Here is a 19,806-nt window from a genome sequence, read left to right as displayed (position 1 = left end):
TATATGATCTATCTTGGAGAATGTTCCATGTGCACTCGAGAAGAAAGTATATTCTGTTGCTTTGGGATGCAGAGTTCTAAATAGATCTGTCAAGTCCATCTGATCCAGTGTCTCATTCAGGGCCCTTGTTTCTTTATTGACCGTGTGTCTAGATGATCTATCCATTTCTGTAAGTGGGGTGTTAAAGTCCCCAGCAATTACCACATTCTTATCAATAAGGTTGCTTAAATATTTTATTCTTTTAGACACTAAATGGAATTGCTTTTTTCATTTCATTTTTGGATTGTTCATTGCACGTATATAGAAACACAACTGGTATTTGTGTGTTGATCTTGTATCCTGCAGCTTTGCTCAATTTGTTTATTAACTCTATTAGTTTTATTGTGGTTTCTTGGGAATTTTCATATACAGAATCATGTAATCTGTGAAAAGGGATCGTTATACTTCTTCATTTCCAATTTGGATTCCTTTTATTTCCATTTCTTATTTAATTCCTCTGGATAGCACTTCCACTTCAATGTCAAGTGTCATTGGTGAAAGTGGGCATCTTTATCTTGTTCCTGATTTTGAAGGGAAATCTTTCAGCTTTCACTTTGGATTATATTGTTAGATATTCAGTTCTTATAATGGTCCCTATCATTTTGAGGAAGTTCCTTTCTATTCCTTGTTTTTGAGGGTGTTTTTTTAAAATCATAATTGGGTGTTGGATTTTGTCAAATGCCTTTTTTGCATCTATTGAGATGATCATGTAGATTTTATCCTTTGTTCTATTAGCGTGATATGTTACTTGATTGATTTTTTCCCATGTTGAACCACTCTTGCATTCCTGGGATAAATCCTAGTCGGTAATGATGTATAATCTTTTTAACGTGCTATTGAATTGGGTTTGCAGAATATTATTAAGGACATTTGAATCTACATTCATAAGATATTGATCTGTAGTTTTCTTCTTGTAACCTTTGTCTGGGATTGGTATCAGTGTAATGTTGGTCTCATAGAATGAGTTAGAGAGTGTTTCTTCCTTTTCAACTTTTTGGAAGGACTTGAGAAGGATCGGTGTTACTTCTTCTTTACATGTTTAGTAAAATTTACCAGTGAAGCCATCTGGTCTTGGACTTTTCTTTTTGGGTGGTTTTTGATTACTGATTCACTCTTTTTACTTATTCAATGTCTGTTGAGGTTTTCTATTTCATCTTGAGTCAGTTTAGGTCATTTAGGTGTTTCTAGAAATTTGTGCATTTCATATAGTTTGTTGGCATAAGTTGTTTATAGCATTCTTTATTTTTTTAATGTTTATTTATTTTTGAGAGAGAGTGCTCGAGAGGGAGAGAGGTGGCGGGGGGCGGGGGCAGAGGATCCAAAGCGGGCTCTGCACTGACAGCAGTGAGCCCCATGCAGGGCTCAAAACCATCAATCGTGAGATCATGACCTGAGACAAAGTCGGAGCTCAACCAACTGAGCCACCCAGACAACCCTATAGTGTTCTTTTATACTCCTTCATATTTCTCTAAGGTTAGTAGTAATGTCTTCAATTTCATATCTGATTTAGTTATTTCTGTCTTCTTTTTTCTTTGTCACTGTAGATAAGAGTTTATCAATTTGTTTATCTTTTTAAATAATCGATTTCTGGCTTTGTTGGTTCTCTCCATTGTTTTTCTAGTCTCAATTGCATAGATCTCTATTCTAATCTTTTCATTTCCTTCCTTGTTAGCTTTGGGTTTTGTTTTGTTTTATTTTGTTTCTATTTCTGCGATATGTCTAGTACCGTAAGGTGATTGAAGACCTTTTTGTTCTTTTTTAATGTAGTATAAATTTACCTATGAGCACTAGTGTTGCTATATCCTGTAAGTTATGTTTTGCTGTGTCTTTATTTTCATTTTTTGCTAAGTATTTTCTAATTTCCCTTGTGATTTATTCTTTGACCCCCTGGTTATTTGATAGTGAGTTGCCTAATTTCCATACATTTTGAATTATCCAGTTTTCCCTCTATTATTGATTTGTAGCTCCATTCCATTGTTGGTTAAAAAGACACACTGGGTAATTTCAATATTTTTACATTTTCAGACTTGTTTTGTGACCTAACGTATGCTGTATTCCAGAGAATGTTTCATGTTCACTTGAGAATAATGTATATTCTTCTATCATTGGGTTGAGTGTTGTATATATCTCTGTAAGGTCTAATTTATTTAGTGTTGTCCATTTCTTCTGTTTCCTTACAGATTATTGGCCTAGATGTTTTACACATTATTGAAAGTGGCATATTGAATTCTCCGTCTATTTCTGTCTACAAATCTGTTAATATTTGTTTCATTTTTGGGTCTCTATTGGCAGTGCATGTATGTTTGTAGATGAATCTTCTTGATGAATTGTTCTTTTCATCAATATAAAAGGCCCTTCTTTGTCTCTTTTAACAGTTTTTAAAATAAAATCTATTTTGTCTTATAGAAGTGTATTCAATCCTGCCCTCCTTTGGTTATATTTATATGGAATATCTTTCTCCATCCTTTAGCTTTCAATCTATTTATGTCTTTGGATCTATAATGAGTCTCTTGTAGACAGCATATAGTTGAATCATGTTATGTTATCCCTTCTGTCAATTTCTACCCTTTTATTCAAGAGTTTAATCCATTTACATTTAAAATAACTGCTGACAAGGAAGGACTTCTGCTATTTTGCTATTTGTATTCTGTGTATCATACAGTTTTTTTGTCCCTCACTTCATCCATTATCCCTTTTTCTATGTTTAGTTTCTGTTTTTCTAATGAGTTGTTTGATTCTCTTCTCATTTCCTTTTGCCATGATTTTGTGAGATTTTCTTTATGGTTACCATGCTGATTCATATAATTCTAAGTTTAAAACAACCTACATTAAACTGATACCAACTTAACTTCAAAAACACACAAATCTGCTGCTTCTGTACACCTCTGTCCCCCACTCTTTATGTTGTTGTTGTCACAAATTATGTCTTTATACACTCTATGCCCAATAACAGAGTTATAATTATTTTTATGTTCTAAATTCTGTAGGTAATAAAATGTAGGGTTATAAACCAAAAATATAATAATACTTGCTGTTATATTTGACCAAGACCTATGTTTCCTCATATGACTTAGCATTACTTTTTATTGTTCTTCCTATCCAGCCTGAAGGATTCCTTTTACCATCTCATATAGGGCAGGTCTAATTAACAAGCCCGCTTAGCTCTTGTTTATCTGGAATGTCTTAATTTCTCCTTCATTTTTGAAGGACAGTTTTGATGAATACAGAATTTCAGTTGATGGTTTTTTTTTTCTTCTTTAAGCACTATAAATATCCCATTGTCTCCTTGCCTCCATGGTTTCTAATAAGCAATCAGCTTTTACACTTATTAAGGGTCCCTTATATTTGGTGAGTTGCTCCTCTCTCAGTGCTTCCAAGACTCTCTTTGCCTTTGGCTTTCAGTGATTTGATTATCATGTTCTCAGTCTGGGTCTTTTTGAGTTCATCCTATCTGAACTTCATTAAGCTTCTCGGATTTGTAGCTTCATATCTTCTACCAAATTTGGGAAGTTTTCAGCCATTATTTCTTTAAATATTCTTCCTGCCTCCTTTCTTCTCTCTCCTGGAACTCCCATAATGTGTATGTTGATCTACTGGCTGGTAGGCCCACAGATCTCTGAGGTTCTTCTCACTTTTCTTCATCCTTTTTTCTTTATGTCTCTTAGACTCCATACATTTCAATTGTCCTATTTTCAGTTCACTGATTCTTCTGCCTATTAGACCTGCTGTTGAATGCGTCTAGTGTTTTTGGGTTTGTGTTCTGTCATTTCAGTTATTGTATTTTTCAGTTCCAGAATTTCTGTTTGGTTCCTTTAAAAATTTCTACCTCTTTATATTATTATTTTGCTCATACATTGTTTTTCTTATTTCCTTGTCAGAGCTCTTCTTTAGCTCTGTAAGCATGTTTAGAAAAGTGTTTATAGTCTTTGTCTAGTAAGTCCTAGCTCTGTCTTTCCTCAAGGATGATTTCTGTCTATTTATTTTGTTTCACACATAGTTTGAACCACACTCTCCTCTATCTTTATATACCTTGTGATTTGTTATTGGTGGTGGTGGTGGTTGTGTAGAAAACTGGACATTTGGCTAACTGGAAATCAGTTTCCACGCTCCCCAGGGTTTTCTGTTGTTTTCCTACGTGTTTATTTAAGATTAGTGGTCCATTTTCTTTGTGATTTTCCGAAACTATTATCGAAAGACTGTAATTATTGTTTTTCGTGTTCACTGAAGTTTCTGTACCTTAGCTAGTGTTTTGACATAGATTTCCTTGGATGCCAGGAGCTCTCCCAGTGTTTGCAAAATGGTTCTGTGCCTGGAACCTCCAACACTTACCAAGGCTTACACTGTACCTAGGGATCAGCCCTAGGTGAAAGCTTAGGGTCTTCTTAGGTCTTTTGTGAGCATACATCTTGCCCTGGGTAATTTTCTAAATTCCCCAGTATAACTGAGAGCTTTTTAATCTCCTAAATTCCCAGAGAAATGCTCCTCATCTTTTTCCATAGGCAGTCTTTTGTATTTTTGAGCTATAATCTTTTGCTCTATGCACATGAGGCTTGTTCATTCAACTTGTGGTGTTTCCAGCTTTCTCAACCTGAGTTTTGAGTTAGACAAAACAGAGGAGTGCCTTGCATCAGTCCTTCAGGTAGCCCCCAAATAGATTAGAACAGACATATAAACTATTTTAGGAATAACCTCTGCTCTGCTTCCTCCAAAAACAGGGAAATGGCTCCATCATGGTAACATGAGCTGTTACCACTTTAAGATCCCTGCTGTCTGAGGGACAATTTGGGACTGGGGCCACTTTAACGTATCTGCCACATTATGATCACTGCCACTTTAAGGCGACTATCACACTGGAGAAGGAGACAGGGCATGTAAAATCACTATAAAACATTCCTACTATTTTGAAGTACTCCCCTGATTTTCTTTCATTTAGCGCTTGCTTAGTTGCTGTAAGCTTTTGACTGCTTTCCAGAGTTCACAGAATTCTGAAAATATATGCCCGTTTTTCTATATTTCTTTGTCGGGATGAGACTTGGGAAATTCCTACGCCATGTTTTGCTGATATCCAGCACTAAACTCTTACTTTTTAAACTTTCTTTTCTCCCCAACCCCCATTGGCAATAGTGTGCAATCAGATGGAATCGTAAAAACAAATAAAGAAACTATGGCCAGTTTTGTTTGATTTGGCATATGGTTTTTACTTTACATATTGTGCCAATTGTGATTAATTGTTCCATTTGGAAGCAGACATGCTGATAGAATTAAACAAGTCCTTATTTCTGTATAAATTTGAACGAGTACTTTTAACTATATAAAAAATCAACCTCTAATTTAATTGACTTGGGTGTCCCCATTGTTCGGATGTGGGGTTTACCTTGTTAAGCACTTAAAAATTGTTATCTAGGCATTAGGGTTAGTTTGAGCTCTTGTAATCAGAAAGCTAAAATACTGAAAATATCAGCAAACACCAGTATTTCGTTGTAGAAGTAACCCCATAGAATATATTAATTGAGTGATTCTCACAGCAGAGTTCCAGAGAGGACTCTACACCTACTTATTCTGAAGCCACCTATTGAATCAAGTCTCTGGGGTTTCAGTCTGAAAATCTATATTTCAAAAATGTCTTTAATTGATTCTCCTGTATAGGCAGACTTGGGAACAAATGATATAATTCAACTCTCTAGATTTTCAGGTAGAGAAACATAAGGCCCCAGTAGGTAGAGGGAGTTAACCATGATGGGTATCTCGTTAGAGTTAATAAACTGCCTCACAACTTTGTTATTTTGGAAAGAAAGACCACATTCCCTAGAAAACAAACAAAATCAAAAAACTAAGAAGGAAGGGTGAGAGGGAGGGAGGGAGAAAATAGGGGAGGAAGGATGGGAAGGAAAAAAGACCAAATTCAGTCTTGTTAAAGTCATTAGAGTATAAAAATAATGTTAACCTAGTGTGGAATCTCCAAGGTACCAACAATTGGCTTGACAAAACTTTCCTACTAGGTAGTTGGTTCTGAAGATACACATTTATATCAATTCTCGCTTATCTTTACTAATAATTATGGACAGTGGTACAGAAAATCTTACACTCTAGGCAATTAGAAAATGATTTTTTTAATATTTATTTAATTTGAAAGAGAGAGCATGGTTGAGTGAGCAGAGGAGAGGCAGAGAGAAAGGGAGAGAAAGAATCCCAAGCAGGCTCTGTGCTTTCAGAGCAGAGCCCGACACAGGGCTTGAACTCACAAACCAGGAGATCATGACCTGAGCCAAAACCAAGAGTTGGATGCTTAACCGACTGAGCCAGCCACACACCCCTAGAAAATGATTTATATTTATTTGTCTTTGAAGACTTTGTGTTTATGTAACCAGCATATGAAACATATAGGACTCATGAGGTATAAACATAATGCAACTTTATTTTTGTCTCCCTTTGTTCCCTTTAAGTTTTGTGGGTAAGAGCAAGATCTTCCTCTGCCCCATGAAAACTCAGACAGGCTATGTGACTTTTGTGGTCATTAGCAGGTAGGACAAAATCCTCCAGTCAGAGTTAAAATGTCCATGTCCAGGTCCATGTAATAAACAAAATTGGTGACTTGATTTAAAGTTAAGGTGCCCTCCAGCACCCTTTGCTAGAGCATGCTGCATGGGATAGCCCTTAATGGGGAGAAAGGAGCTTACCAGTTCTCTTCTTTTTTTTTTCCTGAATATAATTTATTGTCAAGTTAGCTGACATACAGTGGACACAGTGTGCTCTTGGTTTCAGGGTAGATTCCCGTGATTCTTCGCTGACATATAACACCCAGTGCTCATCCCAACAAGTGCCCTCCTCAATGCCCATTACCAATTTTCCCCTCACCTCACCCCCCCAAATCAAGCCTCAGTTCTCTGTATTTAAGAGTCTCTTACGGTTTGCCTCCCTCTCTGTTTGAAATGATTTTTTACCCTTCCCTTCCCTCGTGGACTTCTGTTAAGTTTCTCAGATTCGACATATGAGTGAAAACATACGATATCTCTCTTTCTCTGACTGACTTATTTCACTTAGCATAATACCCTCCAGTTCTATCCACGTTGTTGCAAATGGCAAGATTTCATTCTTTCTCATTGCCAAGTAGTATTCCATTGTATATATAAACCACATCTTTTTTAAATTTTTAAAATTTAATTTATTTTTGAAATTTACATCCAAGTTAGTTAGCGTATTATTGCAACAATGATTTCAGAAGTAGGTTCTTTAATGCCCTTACCCATAGAGCCCATTCCCCCTCCCACAACTCCTCCTACAACAGTAACCCTGTTTGTTCTCCATATTTAAGAGTCTCATGTTTTGTCCCTCTCCCTGTTTTTGTATTATTTTTGCATCCCTTCCCTTATGTTTTGTATATTAAAGTCCTCATATGAGTGAAGTCACATGATATTTGTCTTTCTCTGACTAATTTTGCTTAGCATAACACCCTCTAGTTCCATCCACGTAGTTGCAAATGGCAATATTTCATTCTTTCTCATTTTCAAGTATTGTTCCATTCTATGTATAAACCACATCTTTTTTTTTTTTGTAATTTTTTAACGTTTATTTATTTATTTTTGAGACAGAGAGAGACAGAGCATGGACGGGGGAGGGTCAGAGAGTGGAGACACAGAATCTGAAACAGGCTCCAGGCTCTGAGCTGTCAGCACAGAGCCCGACGCTGGGCTCGAACTCACGGACCGCGAGATCATGACCTGAGCCGAAGTCGGCCGCTTAACCGACTGAGCCACCCAGCCGCCCCATAAGCCACATCTTCTTTATCCATTCATCAGTTGATGGACATTTGGGCTCTTTCTGTATTTTGGCTATTGTTGATAGCACTGCTATAAACATTGGGGTTCATGTGCCCCCATGAATCAGCACTCCTGTATCCTTTGGATACTTTGTTTTCCAGAGCAGCTGCACCAATTGTGCATTCCCACCCACAGTGCAAGAGGGTTTGCCTTCCCACCACAGTGCAAGAGGGTTCCCATTTCTCCACATCCTTGCCAACATCTGTTGTTTCCTGAGTTGTTAATTTTAGCCACTCTGGTGTGAGGTGGTATCTCACTGTGGTTTTGATTTGTATTTCCCTGATGTTGAGTGACGTTGAGTATCTTTTCATGTGTCTGTTGGCCATCTGGATGCCTTCTTTGGTCTAATCGTGTCTTCTGGCTATTTCTTCACTGGATTATTTCAGGTGTTGAGTTTGGTAAGTTCTTTATAGGTTTTGGATAATAAGCCTTTATGTTATATGTCATTTGCAAATATCTTCTGCCATTCTGTTGGTTCGCCAGCCCTCTTCTATCCCTTCTCTTCCTGCTTCCCATCTTGCTAAGTTAGTTGGAGCATGTCCAAGGAGAAAAAGAAAGGGAGGAGGGAAATCCTTAAGGCACAGCTGCTGCCACGATGCTTCAATACATGCCTTCTCTAGGCTTTAAAATAAAACCAATTCTCCTTTGAGTGTGTTTGTAAATTCCTAGGACATCTCCCACTCTTACCTCTTCTGTTATCACTGAGAATCTCTTATCTCTGGTCTGGACAATAGCCTCCTAGACAGTCCCTAAGACGTTGCCCATCCTGCCTGACTCATTTACACTTACATATGAAGGTTATCCTTGCACATATGCATTTACCTCACACAGAACCCTTATTTGCACCTATTTTAGGGTTCCGTATTTATTGTCTGATTGTGAAGTCATATGAACAAACTTTTTCAGGTATATGCTCTAGCTTGAACCTCATTCTACAGCAAGTAGTGGTATATTGATCTTCTTGACTCCTTCAAAATTGTCTCACATTTTGGACATGACAACATTTACGCCAAATATTAGATCTGTTTCTGAAACAAGCTGGAAAATCTTTCCCTTCTCAAATACACTGTAAACTGTTGTTTACTTATGAGAAACATCATTACCTTTGAAGGAAGATGTGGATCTCTTAGCAAACATATGGATTGTTGTCTAAGAATAAGTTCTAATTTAGCCCTTCCTGTCAGGTAAATAAAACATTCAGAAGGTTGGCCATCTGGCTGCCTGCACTGGAGTCATCTGGGGAAGGTTTTAGACATAAAGATTCTGCAGCTTCCCTACCAACCTACTGAATTAGGATCTGCATAGCCAGGCTCCAGGAGATCTAAAGTTCTAAGACTTCCCTAGGTCATTCTGATAAACTGCCTGAAACAAAATCCTTCTCAGGGGTGCCTGGGTGGCTCTGTCAGCCAAGCGTCTTGACTCTAGGCTTCGGCTCAGGTCATGATCTCGTGGTTCATGGGTTTGAGCCCCACTTCATGTTCTGCGCTGACAGTGTGGAGCCTGCTTGCCATTCTCTCTCTCTCTGTCTCTCTCTGTCAGCCTCTCTCTCTCAAGAGAAATGAACTTAAAAAAAAAAAACTTTCTTGGAGACCGGAATATCTGCAAGTGTATTCACCAAACTCCTGCAGCGTTCCATCTTAAAATCTTTCCTTCCATTGTCTATTGCACATTAAAATAAAGATCATTTAGACAAAGTCAACTCAGCACGTAGTCAAAATAAAGTCACTACAGGCAATAATATACTTCACTGCCGCCCTTACATCATCTGAAAATTTTATACCAAAAAATCCAGAAACTTGAAAGATGGAATGTCATATGTAACTCATTCATCTTTCTGATTTCAAAGTTCATCTTTGTTACTTTCTTATTTCAAGCTGCTATAAAACAACATTGTTGTTTTAAGAAAGTATTCATTATAATCAAATTTTATTCTAACAAGGAATTTTACTTTTGCTCTGGAATTTTGCACATGTGGTTGGTTTGGGGCCCTGAGTTTAACTCATAGCACTGGTGTGTTGAAAAAAATAAATAAATAAAACCATGGTGTAGAAATTTTTTTGCAGAATAAGAAAGATTAGCTATTTTACTGTTGTCTTGCCTAAAGGTCATGGTCATGTTGCTGTATTGGAATCAGTGCTTCTATTTCCATAGTTGACTCTCCTAGTCTTCAATCCAAACGTAGTTTCTCTCTCCTCCTAAAAATATCTAGAGACAAGTATCAGTCATTTGTTTTGAAGCAGTTAACAAAAAAGCAAAATATAAAACCAGAGGTGGTTGTCAATATTTTCAAATGTAATATTGTGGTTATTGGGTAGGTAAAGTGCTGAATCCATACTTTAAAATGCTGCCTATATATTCCCATTTTTGTTGGTCCAGCAAAGAAAAAGGCACAGGCTGTTTTATTAAAAATGGACTGGAGGGGCACCTGGGTGGCTCAGATGGTTAAGTGTCTGACTTTGGCTCAGGTCATGATCTCATTGTTTGTGGGTTCAAGCCCCACATCAGGCTCTGCACTGGTAGTGTGGAGCCTGATTGGTAGTCTCTCTCTCTCTCTCTCTCTCTCTGTCTCTCTGCCTCTCCCCCACTTTGCTCTCTCTCAAAAATAAATAAGTAAACGTAACATTTTTTAAACATTTATTTATTTTTGAGACAGAGAGAGAATGAACAGGGCAGGGGCAGAGAGAGGGGAGACAAGTCCAAAGCAGGCTCCCAGCTCCAAACCATCAGCACAGAGCTGAACATGGGGCTCAAACCCACAAACCATGAGGTCATGACCTGAGCCAAAGTCAGTTGTTTAACTGACTGAGCCACCCAGGCGCCCCATAAATAAACTTTTTTTTAATGGACTACATTTCTAATTCTTTTGTAATTAGTAGCAACTTTCCTAGAGCCCTCTTCACCAGTAGACAAGAATCCTGAAAACGTTTTAGGAGGAGACTTTCATACATTTTGTTAATCACAATACATATTGAACTGGTTTGGAAATACAAGAGCTGTTTAGAATTGCATCAATGGCTACTTGGAGTCAAGGGTGGGTGAAAAGAGCACTGAATATGGGTACTTTCTCTGCTAGAGCTTGCCCTCCCTTTGCTGTTGTATTCCATTGACACTCTTTGAAGATCAGGGTGTAATTAACCATCTGAAGTATTTGGTATATCTTTATGGCTCTGAACTGGTGGTGAGTGAATTTGTGCTTGCCCAGCTGCGGAAGAATTGCTCAGGAAGTTTGGTAAAAGTACTGATTCACAGCTTTTCTGCTCCCTCTGCCCTTTTTCCCACTTGGTCTGGGACAGTGCCTGGGAATTAAAGGTCTTCAGCAGACAGGTATGGGAATGATCGCCCAAGAGCTTTCTGAACAGATGTCCAAGTAGAGAATGTTATAAACTGATGGAATTTCAGTGTGGAAGCTCCCACCACAAATTCCATGATTTTTCCCTCCAAATGAACAGGAGTGACTGTGTACGAAACAAAATGTGGGCTGCAACCTTGGGAGTGATTTCTGCTGCCTTGGCAGTGGTGAGCGGCTTTGGCCTGATGTTGTACATTGGGGTGCCATTTGTGATCATAGTTGCAAATTCACCACTTCTTATTCTAGATGAGTAAAACCAAATGTGAAGCTACACATTGTGTATGTAGGGGTATGGGGTAGATAAGGGAAGGAATTTATGTTAGATTAAGCAAAATAATTATATTCAGGTGGCTCCACAGATCCAAAATGAGGTGACAGAAGAGAAGAAAATCAAATTGAAGTGTGTGTGTTTACAGGCAGAAAAATCAAGCACCCCGGATGGAAAAACACAGACAAGAGACATGAACAGGCAGTTCACACATACACACACACACACACACACACACACACACCCCTCACTGGAAGTAGAGGGAAAAACTAATTTGACTTCTCAATTAATGAATGGATGCAAATTAAACCAAAAGTGAGATTCCTTGTCTTCTTATTAAATTAATAAATATTAGCAAGATTGAAGATATGAGGAAGGTTGTATATAAATGAATACTCATTCTGCTGGGAGAAAATTATAAATTGTTACACGCTTTTTTAAATCCAATTTTGCAGCAAATCAAAAGAGTTAAACATCAAACAGCAAATATCTTTGGCTTAACAATTCCATTTTTAGAAATTTGTCTTAACAGTTAGACAAGTACTCAAAGAGCAGAACGAGTAGGTTCACTTCAGCATTATTTAGAATGGAAAAGTTTTGAAAACCTAATTCCATATCAACATGGGATTGGTCAACTCAAACACAGCACATTAATACTTTTGAATCATATCCAGTCTTCAAAAGGAGGTAGATATATAATGTTAAATGAAAAATGCTGGTATTGAAACCAGGTGTGTGAAATAGAGAGATACAGTTATATGTGCATATTTGTATAGAGCAAATTCTGGATGGATATACATAAAAATGCAGGGTGGAATTACTCTTGTTTACACTTTTTCTCTGCATTTTCTTGTACTTCCAGAATTTATTTGACAATAAGCATGAAAAACAAAGGTGTTTATATTATATTTTATTTTTTTAATTTAAAGAGACACCAATTATTTATTTTTTGTTAAATATAATTTATTGTCAGATTGGTTTCCATACAACACCCCGTGCTCATTCCAACAGGTGCTCTCCTCAATGCCCATCACCCGCTTTCCCCTCTCCCCACCCCCCCATCAACCTTCAGTTTGTTCTCAGTATTTAAGAGTCTCTTATGGTTTGCCTCCCTCCCTCTCTGTAACTTTTTTCCCCTCCCCCCTCCCCCGTGGTCTTCTGTGAAGTTACTCAGGATCCACATGTGAGTGAAAACATATGGTATCTGTCCTTCTCTGCCTGACTTACTTCACTTCGCATAATACCCTCCGGTTCCATCCACGTTGCTGCAAATGTCCAGATTTCATCTGTTCTCATTGCCAAGTAGTATTCCACTGTATATATAAACCACATCTTCTTTATCCATTCTACATTTTAGAAAGTAAGGAACTTGGGAGGAATAGTATTTGGTTTCCACGGGGAGACAGTGGAAAAGCTGTTTACTGGATGTCAACTTATTTACTCTAACTCTTCAGGACACACCTACCTAGTACACACCCACGCTTAGCCCCTCAGTATTCCCCACAGCCATAAACAACTATAGTTAAAGTGTATATACTTGATTTAATATAAACCAGCACTGAATAGTCCGTGTGTACATAGGAGTGTGTGTGTGTGTGTGTGTGTGTGTGTGTGAGATTTAAGCAACTCAAGAAGTGTTCAGGGACAATTTCTGAATAAGTTTCTATAAATCACAAAACTAGTTTTTCAATACCTAATACATATCAAGAGTTCATTCTTGGTGCCTAGTACTTCTGATTCTTCCCTTTTGTGCTGCTGAGCCCAAGTGAAATCCTCAAAGCTAGTAAGCCATGGGATGTCAGGATGCAGTTTATGACAGAATGTTTAGACTTGTGTCAATACAGATTCTTCTATCTTCTTGATCATACCTGTAAAACATCAGAGGCAAAGTTGCAATTCCCAGTACCCTCCCATGTAATCCATGCACAAGATCCCCCCAAATTGAAATTAGATCAGCATTTTATTGCAGTTTATTTCCCTATATATTTTATTGAGTTTGCATCAATATACATGGGAACAAAGGTATACGTGAGTGAAAGTAGTGTCAACTCTAGTAGAAATCTTGAGAGAGGTGCCAACATTGCTAGTTAGATGCTAACTGTAGAATAGATAAGTCCAGTTTATATTTTAAGCAACAGAATGTTGGCTTCGTGTGTTTGTGCATTCATTAAGATGGTTTATGAGGGAAAATGGTCTTTCAAGTCATCCAGTAGAATCAAAGATACAATGCTAATCCTGCTTCGACTAACACCTACAACATGTTTCCTGACTCATCATTACAACACCCTAAATGAAGAGTAGGAGTAGAGTATCCTGTGCTATGTACAAATAATAAGAGTATGAATGAAGCACAGAGTTATTACAGAGGAAGGGGTGGATTCTGTTGTGGATTCAGAAGCAACCAGAGAAAGTAGTAGTATCAAAGCACAGATCAGGCAAGATAAATAAGATCTAAGAGATGGAAAAAGAAGATGGTTTGAGTTTATGTGTTTAATTTTTCATAGATATTAATATGTATGCAAATTGTTTCTTTGTTTCTTTAACAGGTGTTGGGGTTGATGACATGTTTATAATGATTTCTGCCTGGCAGAAGACCAGCCTCATGGATAACATCAAACAGCGGCTGTCCAGTGTCTATTCCAAAGTGGCAGTGTCCATTACAATCACCACTATCACCAACGTCCTGGCCTTCTATATAGGGATTATGACCTCTTTCGGGTCCGTACAATACTTTTGCACTTATACAGGAACAACCCTGCTCTTTGGTTATTTTTATAACATCACCTGTTTTGGAGCATTTATGGCCCTGGATGGTAAAAGAGAAGTAGTCTGTCTACGCTGGTTGAAAAAGCCAGAAACTCCTGACCAAAAGTGTTCTTCATTTAAAAAGTCCTGCTTTGTCCCATGTGATTCTCTCCCAGATGAACAAGAAACTGATGTCCATCCAATGACTTTGTTCTTCAGAGACTATTTAGGCCCTTTTCTCACAAGCACTGAGTCCAAGTTTTTTGTAGTGCTTCTATACATTTTGTACATCATTAGTAGTATGTATGGGTGTTTCCAAGTGCAGGAAGGGTTAGACCTTCGAAATTTGGCAAGTGACGATTCCTACACCACACGATTTTTTAAAGTAGAAGACTATTTTTGGATTATGGCCCCAGGGTTATGGTTATTGTCACTGAAACTCTTGACTACTGGGATAAAGATGCTAGGCAAAAACTGGAAAAATGTCTGGCAGATTTGGAAAACAGTGACTATGTAGATACAAATGTTACAGAGTTTTGGTTACGAGAGTATGTGCAATATATGGAAAATAGCAGGCAAGATGTAAATGATAAGAATACTTTTATAAACAGTTTGCCCAGTTTTTAACAAATTTTCCACTTTTTATGTGTGATATTAATATTTCATCTTCACATGAAATCATTGCTTCCCGGGGCTTCATTCAGACCATCGGCGTTTCTTCTTCAACCAATAAGGAGATGATGTTATTCCAGTTACGAAGCATAGCCGAAAAGTGTGAAATTCCCCTAATGGTGTACAACCCGGCATTCATGTATTTTGATCAGTATGCCGCAATATTAGAAAACACTGTTCGAAATGTCATTGTTGCATCCTCAGCTATGTTCATTGTTTCCTTATTGTTCATTCCTCATCCACTGTGTTCCTTCTGGGTAACTTTTGCTATTGCTTCTGTGATTGTGGGAGTAACAGGGTTCATGGCATTCTGGAATGTCAATCTTGATTCCATATCCATGATTAATCTTGTCACTTGTATAGATAGGGTTTTCTTTCGATTTTTCTGCACACATTTCTTACGCATTTTTTCCAGTTCTAAGCCCTCAGTAAACCAAAAAATAATTGAGGCATTGTATCTGCTAGGCTACACAGTGTTACAAAGTGCAGTTTCAACAGTAATAGGGGTGTGTGTTTTATCTGCAGCTAAAGCATACATCTTCAGGACATTTTTTAAGATTATGTTTCTTGTTATGGTATTTGGGGCTGCTCATGGCCTAATTTTTATTCCAGTATTCTTAACCTTTTTTTGAAGGTTTGTTTGAACATCCACTAACAAATCAATTCCTTCTTGCCACAATCCAATCTGGTAAAAACACACTATTTGAAATAGTCAATAAACTAAAAACAAAGGCATGTTTCCTTGTCTTGGAAATCCCATTTAAAAATGTTACTTAAAACTGAGGGTTGATGGGGGTTGGGAGGGAGGGGAGGGTGGGTGATGGGTATTGAGGAGGGCACCTTTTGGGATGAGCACCGGGTGTTGTATGGAAACCAATTTGACAATAAACTCCATATATTGAAAAAAATAAAGATAAATAAATAAAAATGTTACTTAAAATATCCTGAGAAAAATTAATTAGTCTTACATTAAAATATCTTTACTACGGGCGCCTGGGTGGCTCATTCGATTAAGCATCTGACTTTGGCTCAGGTCATGATCTTGCGGTCCATGAGTTCGAGCCCCGCGTCAGGCTCTGTGCTGACAGCTCAGAGCCTGGAGCCTGTTTCCGATTCTGTGTCTCCCTTGCTCTGCCCCTCCCCTGCTCATGCTCTGTCTCTGCTGTGTGTGTCTCTCTCTCTCAAAAATGAATAAACGTTAAAAAATAAATAAATAAAATACCTTTACTAAATTAGGAAGTGTTATCATCCTTATTATAGTCTATACAATCAAGCATAAGGTATAACTCTCCAGTTATTTTTTCCTTTTGTTTCATTGTTACAAGTTTATGCCTGGAATTCAAGTATTTTATATATTATAATATAAGTGGAATATTAATTGCATTATACTTTCTATATAATTATTATGTAAAAGTACAACTTATTATTAATCCTCACAGTGTGGGGCTTTGTATGCCTTTTCTTAATGGTGTATTTTGACAAACTGAAGTGTTTGAAGTTTTGAAATCAAATTTATCTTTTTGTTTTGGCTAGTGTTTTCTGTGTCCTCCCTAAGAAGTCTTTGCCTATTCTAAGATCACAAAAAAATCCATCCATGTTTTCTTCTCAAGGCTAATAGTTTAATTTTACATTTGGGTCTATGATCCTTAGATCTATATCTGTTGAGAAGTGTGGAGAAAATTCATTATGTTCCCATAATAATTATCCATCTAGTTGTCCCAGCATCATTAGTAAAAACACTACATTTTCAGCACAGGATTAATTTGGGACCTCTGTCAAAGAATCAATTGACAATGTGTGTGTGGCTCTGTTTCTGTGCATTGATCTGTTTCTCTGTTCTAAAGCCAATGCCACAGTGCCTTGATTACTGAAGCTTTATATTAATTCTTGAAGTCAGGTTGTATAATTTATCCAGCATTTTTCTTCTTTTCCAAATTGCTTTGGCTCTTCTAGGTTCTTCCCATTTAGATACTCATTTTAGAATCACTTGTCAATTTACCAGAAAGCCTTCTGGGTTCATGATTGGGTTATGGTGAATCTACAGATCAATTTGGGGAAAATAGGTATCTTAGCCATTTGGAATATTCTAATCTGTGAACATGGTTTATCTCTCCATTTATTTATGTCTTCCTTAATTCTCTCAGGAATATCTTACAGATTTAGGTAGATTTACTTCCAAATATTTTTATCTTTATGGCATTGTAAATAAATTCCTTTTCCATTTTGCTTTTACTACTACATAAAAATACAATGGATTTTGGTATACCTACCTTATCTGTGTAACCTCGTTAGGTTCATTTATTAGTTTGTGTGGATCTTTGTAGTTTCTGTAGTAGTTTTATCTGCAATTATGTAAAGGTCACAGAAAGGCCATTTTATTTCTTCCAATATAATCTTTCTCTCTTACTTGGCTTACTGCTTAAAACATCCAGTAAAAGGTGGGAAAACCTTCTAAAGGCCACATCTCACTGCCTTGTTCCCAACTCTACAGGAAATGTTCAACATTTCATCATTAAATATGATGATTACCTGGAGATATTTCATAGTTATTTCTATCAGTTTGAGGAAGGTCCTTTCTAGTCCTAGTTTGCTGAGATGTTTTACCATGAACGGGTATTGAATTTTGTCAAATAATTTTTGTCCATCTGTGAAGATTATCATGTCATTTTTTAATTTTAATCTGTGAAGGTGGCAATTTATGTTGAATGACTTTTTAATATTACACCACTTTGCATTCCTAAGTTGACTTACATTTGGTCATGGCATATTATTATTTTCATATGTTGCTGTCTTTGTGGTGTTCATATGTTGTCAATGACATTTGTTCCTATGATCATGAGGGATATTAGTCTACAATTCCCTTTTCTTGTAATGTCTTCCTCAGATTTTGATATGAGGGTTATGCTGCCTTCAGGAAATGAGCTGGAAAATATTCCTCTTCTATTTTCTGAAATATATGACATATGGTTGATACAATTTCTTACCTAAATGTTTGGTAGAATTCACCAGTGAAATCATCTGGGCACAGAGTTTTCCTAGAAAAGTTTCTTATTTAAAATGTACTTTTTTGGGGATGGCTGGGTGGCTCAGTCAGTTAAGGGTCTGACTTCGGCTCAGGTCATGATCTCATGGTTTGTGAGTTCGAGCCCCATGTGGGACTCTGTGTTGACAGCTAGGAGCCTGAAGCCTTCTTCAGATTCTGTGTCTCCCTCTCTCCCTGCCCATCCCCCACTCACACTCTGTCTCTCTCTCTTTCTCTCTCTCAAAAATAAATAAAACATTAAAAAAAAATTTAATAAGTAAATAAAATAAAATTTACTTTCTTTAACAAATATAAGGGCATTCAGATATTTTCTTCTTGGATCAGTTTTGGTATGTTTTAATGACCACTTTTTATTAAGTGGCCAAGTGATTATTTTCTTATCATCATTTTAATGTCTCTAGTGATGTCCCCTGTGTAACTCTTGATACTAATTTGTATTATATCCCTTCTATTTTTTTAAATTATTTTTATTTTGAGAGAGGGAGCGAGCAGGGGAGAGGGGCAGAGGGAAAGAGAGAATCCCAAGCAGGCTCCACATGCCGCATTCAACATGGAACCCAAAGTAGGGCTCCATCTCACGACCCCAGGATCATGACCTGAGCCAAAATCAGGATGCTCAACCAACTAAGCCACCCAGGGCGCCCCCCACCTTCTGTTTCTTGATAGAGGGATTCTCAATTTTATTTTTTCCAAGAACCATCTTTTGGCTTTATTGATTTCCTCTATTATCTTTCTGTTTGCTACTTCACTGGCTTCTTCTTTTTGTTCTCCTCTGGTTTCCTTATTTATTTATTTATTTATTTTTTAAAGTAAGCTCCTTGCCCTATGCTGCACTTGAATTCTTGACCCCAAGATCAAAAGTTGCATGCTCTACCAACTGAGCCAGCCAGGAGCCCCATGTTCCTCCTTGTTTTCTACTTTAAGTTTAATTTTCTCTTAATTTTCCAGCTCTTAAAGGTAGTAAGTTAAATCGCTGATTTGAAATCTTTTTTAAGAAAACATTTAATACTATAAATTTCTTTGTAACTACCATTTTAACTGTATGCACAAATTTTATAGGATAGGTGATTTTCAACATTTCTTTTCAAGATAAGTTTCCATTTCTCTTGTGATTTCTTCTTTGGTCATGGAACAAACAATGCCTTTGCTTTCTCTTTAGTTTTTTTTTTTTTTTAAGAATTCTTTAACTGGATATAGAATTTCAGGGTTTCTTCAGCACTTTAAAAATGTCATTGTATTGTCTTCTTGATTAGAATTCAGCTTCTATTGTTACATTGTTCATATGGAATATGTCTTTTTTCACTAGCTGTTTTTAAGATTTTTCCTTTATTGTTGTTTTTCAGCAATTTTACTATGATGTGGTTGTGTGTAGTGTTTTTCCTATTCAGCCTTCTTGGGTATCTTGAGCTTTTAAGACCTGTAGCTTGATGTTTTCCATCATATTTGGAAATACTTTAGCCTTTGTTTCTTCAAATGTTTCTCTGTCGCATTGTCTGTCTCTTCTCCTTCTGGGACTCCAATTACAAATACGTTCTTGTTATTTTTAGTCGGTACATAATAATGTAATGTTCTTCAAGTTTGCATTTCATCACTAATAAATTTGTTGACACCTTCAATAGACTTTTCTCTGTAGCCCATATTGTACTGAAAAAATAGTCTTTCTACATATGGTGAGATTCCTGGTTAAGTTCAGAAAAATTCTGCTTTGCGAACGTTATTGATTATGCCTTTGTGTCTGGAAATATTGGAATATTTCAGTCAATATATGTTCATCGTTACTGTCCTTTTTTATTTCATTGAGATTGTCATTCTTTGACAAATGTTTTATTACAAAACATTCATCAAATAAGATGTCTCTATTTCTGATTATCTT

The 19,806-nt window shown here is 37.0% G+C and overlaps 1 protein-coding gene across 1 annotated transcript in view; it reads left to right on the top strand.

Moving 5' to 3' along the window:
- Positions 1–15,534, top strand: part of LOC124525670 (patched domain-containing protein 3-like) — a 39,663-nt gene extending 24,129 nt beyond the window's left edge. The window contains 6 exon segments of the mRNA XM_047098222.1: positions 11,306–11,449; positions 14,018–14,610; positions 14,613–14,834; positions 14,837–15,252; positions 15,254–15,296; positions 15,299–15,534. Of these exon segments, the coding sequence (XP_046954178.1) occupies positions 11,306–11,449; positions 14,018–14,610; positions 14,613–14,834; positions 14,837–15,252; positions 15,254–15,296; positions 15,299–15,534 (1,654 nt within the window).
- The last annotated feature ends 4,272 nt before the right edge of the window (positions 15,535–19,806 follow it).

This window comes from Lynx rufus, unplaced genomic scaffold (assembly GCF_022079265.1).
Source record: "Lynx rufus isolate CCGP_SWC_20201006 ecotype Redwood Valley unplaced genomic scaffold, mLynRuf1.p SCAF_45, whole genome shotgun sequence".
NCBI classification, from domain to species: domain Eukaryota; kingdom Metazoa; phylum Chordata; class Mammalia; order Carnivora; family Felidae; genus Lynx; species Lynx rufus.
Note: the sequence above shows the minus strand (reverse complement) of the source record. Positions and strands in the feature narration are given on the sequence as shown.